The 10,194-nt window shown below is 36.8% G+C and overlaps 1 protein-coding gene and 1 pseudogene across 1 annotated transcript; both read right to left on the bottom strand.

Moving 5' to 3' along the window:
• Positions 1-1,571: 1,571 nt before the first annotated feature.
• On the bottom strand, positions 1,572-4,009 carry LOC123471095 (annotated as a pseudogene).
• A 510-nt stretch (positions 4,010-4,519) lies between these two features.
• LOC116934222 lies at positions 4,520-7,745 on the bottom strand. Its single transcript, XM_045171996.1, has 7 exons — positions 7,024-7,745; positions 6,546-6,664; positions 6,241-6,485; positions 5,140-5,404; positions 4,771-4,943; positions 4,591-4,713; positions 4,520-4,528 (listed from the first exon to the last, which is right to left on the bottom strand). The coding sequence occupies exons 1-7, from the start codon at positions 7,512-7,514 to the stop codon at positions 4,520-4,522; spliced, it is 1,425 nt and encodes a 474-aa protein (XP_045027931.1). The 5' UTR covers positions 7,515-7,745.
• Between the last annotated feature and the right edge of the window lie 2,449 nt (positions 7,746-10,194).

Raw genomic sequence — 10,194 nt, 5'->3', positions numbered from 1 at the left:
TATTTCTACATTATGGAATCATGGCGCTATCTTTTCCACCTGCGTGTCGGATGGTTATTTAACCAACAAGGCGGTAATGAAACAACCGACATTTTGGGGACGGAAAATTCGAAATGCTATAGACCATCCCACTGAGAAAAATAGCTGAATATTGTTCTTTGTTGATGTACCGCACTTAATAAAATGCACCCACAACCAACATGCACAAACACAGCATTGTTCGGGTAATATTAAATTGTATCAATTTATATGTTAAGATTAATTTTTCCGTTAGTGTCAGGAAGCAAGAGTGAATTTTATGTATTACGTAGTACTTTATGAAATTGAAAATGGGAAAAATTTAAACATGCATGCCACCTTACCGATGCTCATATCCATCCCAATAAGTTTGAAAAGATAAGTGTGTAGATGGCTGTATCGTTATTTTCAAAACGAAACACCATCGCAATTCGTGAGTACACGGTAAAAATTTTTACCCCACTTAAGTCTACTTATAAGTGGGAATTTGTAAGTCCCCACTTATTTAGTGTGGTACCCCACAAATTCGTGTAGTGATACACTTATTCATACACTTTAAAATAGGTGGACTTATACACTTAGGAGTTTAGTGGGCTTAAGTGTACCCACAAATTATACACCATTTAGTGGGCGAAAAAGTAGGGCTTAAGTGGGGAATACTTAAGTATACATATTTTTTTCTAATTTGTTCAAATTTCGTGGGGTTAAGGGAGCTCATGCATACCCCAGATCGTTGGTTATAAGTGGGGTTGGGTTGACTGTCGGAAGTTTTAATTAAAAAAAACTACGAAAATCCATTCCAGTGTTCAACAGAGCTTTATTTGAAAATGAAAGGTAATACCAATAACACATTCTTGAAACAAAGCAACAGTAATTTAAAAATACTGAATCTGGTTTACAATTGTGATTTCACAGAATAACAGGTAAGAAAATTGCCTTGTAATACAAAACCGTTCGTTTTGTATGTAACATTTAACTAACAAGAAAATAAAGATTTTACTTGTTGATTGTTGATTCGAGAAGTTTTCCAGCGATGTTATCCAGTGTGTTGACTAACTCTTGGTTGCTTGAGTTTATCTTCCCCTTGTTTGGGTAAATACCAAAAATATGCTGTAAAAAAAATGAAAAACTTTTCTTAATATTGCGGATATTCAACTCCGAACACAAAAAAACTAGAAAATAAGCAATTAAATGCTATGCAGGAATCGGAACTAACGGGGATCACCGTTTGGTCAACGACCAGAAAAAAAGTTATTGGATGTTCAATGGAGCCAACAACTAGAAGAAATGGCTGTTTGTGTTAAACAACATCTTTTTCTATCGCTACAGTCAAAATGGCTTCATTTTCCTTCACAAATACAAAATTGACAGTATTTCATTCGTCGATAAGGGGCTGTCCATAAAGTATGTCACGCATTTTTTTTCACTTTTTAACCCCCCCCTCCCCCCCTTGCCACTAGCTGTCACAAAAGTTTTACCCCCCCCCCCTAAAAAAGTACGTCAAAAATTTGAGACCCCTCCCTCAATAGGACAATAATTCTTTTTTTAAAAATCCGTGTTTATTTTTGAAATTCAGTTCTTAATTTTCAGTTTTTTGACATTCAAATTCACAATTAAACCTTCTTATCTTCCCATGGAATACTTAAATATTCTTCAATATCGAACACTGGCAGCAATCCGCTGTTTTTTTCGGCCATTTTTGTAGGAAGCGAGATATTTGATAAATCCAGTTCTTCTTCTTCAAACCATTCCACATCCTCTTCACCTTCTTCCCTAACGATGACAGCCATCAACTCTCGTTGTCTTCTTGCTGCTATCCGGACTGGGCGAATTTTTGAAGGCTCACTTGATAAACTTAATGATACATCAGATGATTTACGATGTTGAGATGAATGCGCTTTCATCATTTTCTGCGAAGCAAAGTAAAGTCCACAAATTTTGCAGATCCGACTGACTAAACATGATTGCACTGACGGGCAAAACAAATCATAGGGGATCCGTTTGAATTCTTTCTTCGCTTCTGGTAATAGATCAGCAACATTTGACGAAAGAGCGAGAAAAAGCGACGGAAATTTATTTCCATCACCAAGGATCTGTTTAGGTGTAATGATTCCACCATCAATAGTTTGCTGCAGTGGGAAAGGAGGAGGAAGGAATCTTGATGAAACGAAACTGAAATATGGGCTTCTTCTTTTGCCACAGCAATCGATGTCTGCACACTTGACAATTTGTGTTAGATATTGGCTAGTTCTAACGTGCTTGGCCATCCAATCAAGATCTTTTGAAAGTAGCCTTTCGCTTCTCAGTTCTCCAAATTCAGGATCAATATATTCGGATATAGTTGGAGCGCCATCTATGACAACCTGTGACCAGAGTTCAGCCAATGTTTTGCCAGCAAATTCAAAATTTTGTTTCTCAAGTTCTTCGTCGATGGTCTTTCCTTGGCTGTCTAAGTGACTTCCATAGTGACCGTGTGAAAGTATGAGACCAGCCAACTCTCGACTTAAGGGAGCCATCCTTCATTCAACTCTGTTGAAAGCACTACGGCCTGGGGCATTCGTTGCCATAAACAAGGCGTCAAGATGATTTTGAATAAAGTGATGAATTGATACGTCGATAACTTTTTGATACCTAAAAATAATTGAATAATCATCATACAATTCAACATTAATAAAAAAAATAAATACCTGGGGTTTTCATCCGGTCCCCCGTCAACAATAGTAATGCCCACCGGTTTTACATTCCCTGAAGTGTCTTTCATAATAACTTCGAATTCCGGTATACTAAGCAAACGCTCAAAATCTAATCCATGAGATAGCACCGTTGATGAACAGTGTTTCCCCGAGCACATAGCTATGTAGGTCGGTCCTGAATAACTGACAGCCTCAATTTTCCCCATTCCATTCTCCTTTATATCAATTCCAGCATAAACAGAGGGCGTAAGTTTATGCTTGCCTGCAATAACCCAGTCATGATCTGGGAGTATTACACGATATTCAACGTGCATTAAAAGTGGGGCTTGTTTGTTGGCAGTAGTTAGGCCAATTGGGACCTTTGCCTTGTCGTTTTGACTTAGAAAAGTAACAATTTTCGGTCCCAGAAGAGAAGCCAATTCTTCTAAACGCCTTATTGTTGCCGAACAAAACCACATGTCCACATGTTTGGAATGATGATCATTTTGCGCACGAATTAAGCGAACAGGAACAGTAGACACATGTCTTTTGCCTTCAATAGAAACACTGCGCTTTGGTAAAAGCTTTAAATAAACAGCGCTCCTACTCACCTTGAATATTTATAGCCACAAGAAGACTTATTAAATCAGTACGCTTAGATTGATTTATAACGTAACTCATACCATAAATCCATCGGATTTTAGTTGATCTGTTAGGTCATCAAGCGTCTTGATGCTGCGATAAACATCCAACCTTCTTTTTTTATCGGCGGCAGACCCGTGAAGGGCAATATCAACAATGGCTTTCAGAAATAGAACCTGGTCGATTTCTATTCTTGGATGACCAGTTTTTCCTCTCAACTTCAACGCTTCTTTTACTTCGGGATGTGTTTCACACAATTTTGAGATTTTTTCTCGTTTGGATGCTCTGCTTTTCTTCTGTCTCTCTTGTTCTTTATTTTTCTTTTTCAATTCACTCTCGAGACTTTCTTTCTTTTTTCGTTTCGACTTCAGCTCTTCCTCTTGTGCATCAGTAATATGGCCAGTATTTTTTCGCTTCATCAATCCAACCAAATCTCCATTTAACAGATCAATTTCACATCTTAGTTCGTCTTGTCTTTTGGTCCTTAATGTTTGTGAAATAATAGACTTATTTGCCACAACAGCTAAAGGTGAAGATGGCATGGGCTCAACTATTTCTGCAAAATCAGTCGGCTCATCAAATTGGGACGATGATGGTTCGAATTCAAGGGAAATGGGTTGTTCAATGGGATCTGGTTTTTTAACAGATTTAGATGATTGCTTTGACCAAAAAAGCATGTGTTTGCCCTTCGATTCCAACGTGATCGACTCATATTTGTTTAATAGTTGACTTAAATTTTACAATAAATTTGGTTTGTCTGATTTTAAATCATTCCAAACTTTGTTGATCTCTTTTTGAGCAATTTGTTTGCTTTTACTAGGATAAGCCTTAGCAAATGCTTTTTTTAGGGATTCGTAAGACTCGGTTAGATCCATTGCTGCTACAATGGCTTAGCGAAATGACTAAATTTGCACCCCAGCTGTTATCCTCTCGGACTCCCTCGAGCAATTTGGCTTGTGACGTCACATTTTCTAGAACACCACCCCCCCCTCCACCCGTTCACAACCCGTCACAACAGCGAAGACCTCCTCCCCCCCTCGAGCGTGACATACTTTATGGACAGCCCTTAAGCTGTATAAACCCACAATACCTTTACGAAAGAAAAAAATGTCCTAATTTGGCAGTAAAACTGGCTTTTTTCACATTATACACAGCAGGCATCAGGTGCAGTGTCAAAATCAATGATTTCAGACAATCTATAAAAAAAAATTATTGTTTACATAAGTAATAAAGTGTACTGTAATAGTGGAAAACTTACCGTCTGAACAATTAGGGACTTCTTGCCAGCAACAACAGGGAAAGAAGACAATTTGTCAACAAATCTTTTTCTGAAAGTACTGTCCGTAATGTGTGGATATTTGGCTTGAAAATCCCGAATGATCTAAGATGAAAAATCTTTAAGTTGCAGGAAAAAAATAACATAAATTTTTTTACTTACTAGAGCAACATTGTCAACGTCCATGAATCTTGGATATTCATTTAGGACATCCGAAGCAGACTTGAATATGTTCAAACTTTGCCTTTGTCGATGCTCGAAGGTCTTCTCCATGTACTGGTAAATCTTTGTAGAATATTCAATCGAGGAAGACGAATGACGTTTCATCCAAAAACCTATTGAAAAGAATATGTTTAGTTAACTGTTTGGGAATATCTTAACTGCCACAAGGATTCAGTGAAAACTCTTACATCATACAATTGATAACATAAAATCACAGTGAAATACTGAATTGTAACAAAAATAACTTTACCATTGAATTTATCATATTTTCGTCTTCAATTTCCATGGGATCTGTGATTGCCACTATACCTTTCTTTTTATTCTTTCTCTTTGGTGTATCATCACTTCCGGAACTCTGAGCCTGTTTGTTGTTCGGCTTTCTTTTGTGAACTCCATCTCGTCTACGCATTTCTTTTAAATGGTTTTCAATAAATCCCCCAGCTTGAGGGTGGAAATATACATCGTGATTTATTTCCATTTTCCCTTGAGGATGCTGGATCTTTGTAACAAGACAAGGAAATGCTTTAACAATAGCAGCAGCATAGAGGTGCTTTGTTTCTGTGGATGGATAGTACTGCAAAAGATTTTTTTGAACCATATGTTGACACACGATCCTCACAACAGCAATTCTTTCGTCGCTGTTAATAAAATCTTCGTTTCTCTCAATAAAACTGACGACGATTTCCTTTCCCATCTTGTTATTATTTAAAATTTTGAAAATGTTAATCTCCTCCTAAAAAATGTAGTCGATTTAAGCAATCAATCAATATAGATAGACGAATTTCAATACATACCTTCAAGGTATTCGGTGTAACGTATCTTTTATTTTTTGGTTATTTGACAAGATAACACATTTTTCGCTACTGCGAAGATAGATAAAGATAAGATATTGACAGAATATAAAAAAAAGATAAAGATAAGATAAATATCAGATAAGATAAAGATAAGTTTTCGTGATATCTTTATCTGATCAATTGTTAAAGATAAGTTAAAGATAAGATAAGATATGGTCGCGGTTATTGAGGCCCCATGGACTAGTTGTCACGTCCGGCGCTCCTTTACCGGCTATTGACCGCAACTCTACCCGAGATGTCCGGCAGTCTTGTCAGCAGATATTTCTCCCGGTAGCTGCTGTCTACGTTAGTGCATAAATACTTGTGTCTGTCCCTTGCTGCGCCCCAGTCTAGTTGTAACTATTTGTTAGTACTGTGTGTGTGTGAGAGCATCGAGAGTGAATACAATCTATTTTAATCGCTACTTGAGTCTCAGCATTATTCCTCCGTGCTCCAATATTTAAGTTTTTTATTTATTGGAGAACATTGCATGACTGTAACTTAATGTTACAAATTAATGTTAGAATTTCTTTTAATAAACATTAGCGTGAAGAATATCTGTTGCGGTAATAAATACACGTTCGATGCTCCCACTTGAAGCAGAAACAGAAAAAATATCTTTGGCTATTAACGCCAAAATTGGAAAACGATGGGCGTTGTTTTTCCAAAATTTTAATAACCTTCGAGGTTTTGTTTGTCCGTTTGCTTTCAGCGGGTCAACCAACTCTCTCATCGAGGAATGGGGCTCATTTAGAAATGTATCAAATTCCTCAGTGACAGCAGCAGAAGTACTACCAGACTGATTTTCACTCGGCTCATCCAGTAACGTGCTGTATAGTTGACTGGCTCCGTTGCTGGCTTCAGTGCATATTGGTGTACAATTTTTCTTCTCAGTTGAATTGGGCTTTGATACTTGGAGCTGTTGAGCTCTCATTTCCAATTCAGCTTTAACGGCTGCTACTACGGCACAGTCAGACTCACCAGATTTGGAAATCATTTCTTCTTGAACATTGGATTCAGCATTGTTCCTATTAATCAACAAAGAATTGTTAAAAAGAAGACAAAGTGGCTTTTTATATTTAAAAAAATTACCAAGAACATAGAAAGTATCTCGTAGAACATAGCTTAAACGCCTTGTGAGTGATTCTTTTAAGAAACTAGCAATTGGTTTGCAGTATTTGATCTGACTTGAAAATGGACACTTCGGATTGCTGTAAAGCTTCCCGTTTTGAGTCCCCTTTCCGAGTCTTTGATGGTTACGCTTACTTTGTTCAACAAGTCTAGATATTAAGGAATAACATTTCCTGTAGTCTCATAGTCTCCTTGCAAATCATTGGTTGCATCTTCAAACGGTTGTAAAAGAATTGTAAGTTCTTTCAACATGCCGAGTTCGTGATGGGATAGTTCTCCCCACTTTTTAGTTGCATTAAGTTTTGATTGAAGTTTGCGGTCCTTATCGATTGCTTTAAGTAAAGCTGCAATCATTCTTAACTGAGAATTCCATCTAGTTGCATTTTTAGCTACAAAATGAAAACCAACTGCTTTGTTGCTCTTACGAACAAAATTGACAATCTTACTCGCGTGTTCGACTGCTGCAAGGGCTGAATGCGAACCCAAACCTGAGATAGCTTTCATTGCATCACCAACAACCAATTGAAGTGTGTGTGCTGTGCAGGTTGCTCTGTAGGTAGCAGTAAGACAGTACTCGACGACTTCTCGAAAAGATACTGATGGAGAAGATAGAAGTTGTAAATCTATACCGTGTTCCACTTCTTCAAGTTCTTCTTGAGTGTCTAAATCAGGAACTGTTAATTCCTTTAATACGGTTGATAAGTCATCTATGATGTCCATCAAAGAAGAACCTCCTTCGTCAATCTCAAGTTCTATAAAACCTCATCACTTTCAGGTTTCTCAGTGGATGCAGTTGATGAACGATCTTTGATACGATCTTCGGCTTGAGAAGGAGCAATGTGAGTGAATTCATCTGGCATTGATTCATTTGCAACTTCGCCTGATTCCCACCCTGGAATTTGATGAAAACCAGCTGCTACCATGTTTGAACCACCATCGGTCATAATTCGAGACACCTTGAAATAAATAGAAAATATGTTCATAAATATCATATCATATTTTCATAAAAGATAATACCTTATTCGAAGGAATTTTTCAATCTTGTAAAAGCTGTTCATATTCAGCAAGAATCGCTTGGCTAGTGTGCCTTCCATGCATTTTACGAACTCCCAAGAATACTACAAACTCTTCAAAGTCGTCAGACACAGCTGAACATGTAAATCCGATGTAACCATCCATAGATCTAGACGACCAGATATCCATGATATTGTTCAGTGATCTACATTGAGAAAGCCTGTTTGCAACTTTTGTTTCGATTTCCTTGTGAACTTTTGTCAGGAGTGGGTTTCACATTCTTTCAGGAGTTGGAATCGAATAACCAGGTATGCTCGACTAAAAACAAAATGTAATTCAATAAATAATATCAAATACTAATTTACGGAGCATAATACCTTTATCCAATTACAAAATCCTGTTCTTCTCAGCAAGTTAAGTGGCAGATTGTCTTCACCAAACATTTTAGCTAAACCAATGTCAAGTTGTTGTTGCCTTCCTTGACTCATTTTTGAATGGACAGAATAGGATCGAATTAAAGGCTGGTTGTTGTTCTTTTTCGCAGAGAAAGATTCAAATTCTTGTCTATGACGGTGTAAAAGGTGGCTTTTGAAATTTGTAAAAGATCCCTTGTCACCTGAGAAATAGCTGTTTTCTTGAGAGGCTTTGCATTCTTTCATACATCTTGCAAACACTTTTCAAAGAGCATTGCAACGCCAATCTTTATAAAGATCTCCTCCAAGAAGGGTACTTATTCAATTCAAAAACTGCAATGGGTGTGGTATCAGGTGGCACTACTAAAGGATTGTTACTGCCAAGTGAAGTATCTTCAATATTAACTATCTCTTCGTCACACTCAGACGTCACGTGACTTATACGTGTATCTTTAGAAAAAATTGCAAAAGATAAGATAAAGATAAGATAAATATCTGTATTTTTGAATCGCAGATAAGATAGACAAAAAGATACAAAATTATCTTATCTTTTCGTATCTTATCTTATCTTTTCAAAAAGATACGGAACACTGAGTCCATAAATGGTTTGAATACGAAATCGAAACCGAACTCTTTCAAATTTTTAGTTTTTACTATGTCGAATGGGAAAATATTTTTCTGAACCGAATTAACACTGGGTGGCAAATTTTAAATTGTGTAACAAAAATTTCCAATTTCGTGTTTTTTAACCTCAGGGCCAAATTTCGACATCATAAAAAAAAGCTGAATTCTTACTGCATTTGGAAATTTCTGTAAAAAGGTGTGATTCTCAAAATGAAAAATATCTCGGTGACAGTAAATATACCCATCAGTATATTTTTTTCAGAAAAAAAATTTTCAAAAAAAATATCGTCTGAAAACAATCCTGTTAGAGTTCGACGAATACTTATATACTGAAATGTTTCCTTGATCTTTTTGGGATGTTGCCCATTTCTATTTTTACGTGGATGTTCAATTGACCCAATGAGAATTTCTTCAGGAGAATTTTTTTAATAATTTTCGTGTAAAATGTTTTCCTTTTTTGTGATGTTTCTAATTCTTTTAGACATTAAATGAAATCAATTTTACTAGTCTCGCAATCATTAACTATAGCAAGTAGTTCTTTCGTGAGGAAAGTAATTGCAGTTTCGCTAACGTTATAATGGGCAGTTAACTTAAGCATCAACTTACCTAGCGGAAGACTGATCTTGCTCGCTTGGGGGGGAAGCGGGAATAACAAACGTTTCAAAATTGTAGAAAACGCATTGCCACCATGCCAACAAAACACTAGACTAGGATTTGAATAAAAGCACTCATACGTTCACAACAAAGTATTATCACACACCGTCAAAATGAAAAAAAAATACTTTTGCCCATTTTCCCACAATAAAGTTAACATAGTTCTTTCGCACCCGTTTTAAAACCATACCACGAAAAGAGAGACGAGTATGGCCCAAGGATACATTTACATTTAAAACATGAAAATCGCCCTTCGCACAAGATGCACCGAACTTTACAGAATAGAGCTCAATAGCTCTCAACCATAAATTAAAACAGCGAACAAAAATAAAAAATAACGACCGAGAAAGGGGAAGGACCCAATAACGCCTTTTCAAGCAACAGCGCGGGTTAAAAATAATGGCTGCTTAAACAGGAATCGTCAGCGTCAAACGAGGCCTACGGCTCCCAAGAACTGGCCTAGTTTCCCGAAATCAAGGACATACACACACTCGCGTGGTTGCCAAGTGAAAAATTTTACAGCGCATTTAATTAAAATAAAGCTTTTTCTCTAGTAGCATTATTATTTATTACGGAATTCTCCTTTTAAACAAAATGCAAAGTTAAGAAAAAGATATTTGAATTCAGCCACTTTTACGGTATTTGTGGAGTTGAATATCGGGAATGAGGTCTAACTCTATCCGATCAACAACGTT

This window comes from Daphnia magna, linkage group LG4 (assembly GCF_020631705.1).
Source record: "Daphnia magna isolate NIES linkage group LG4, ASM2063170v1.1, whole genome shotgun sequence".
Classification (NCBI taxonomy): Eukaryota; Metazoa; Arthropoda; class Branchiopoda; order Diplostraca; family Daphniidae; genus Daphnia; species Daphnia magna.
The sequence above is the reverse complement of the archived record's forward strand: the minus strand, read 5'-3'. Positions and strand labels throughout refer to the sequence as shown.

Excerpts from the sequence above, each read along its gene's own strand:
- LOC116934222 (XM_045171996.1), bottom strand. The coding sequence starts at position 7,514 with ATGGACATCATAGATGACTTATCAACCGTATTAAAGGAATTAACAGTT. Across the intron at positions 6,665-7,023 it reads TTGAAAGAACTTACAATTCT|AGAAATGATTTCCAAATCTG; the intron begins TTTACAACCGTT and ends CAATGTTCAAGA. Across the intron at positions 5,405-6,240 it reads CAAGTGGGAGCATCGAACGT|TACTATCCATCCACAGAAAC; the intron begins GTATTTATTACC and ends AATCTTTTGCAG.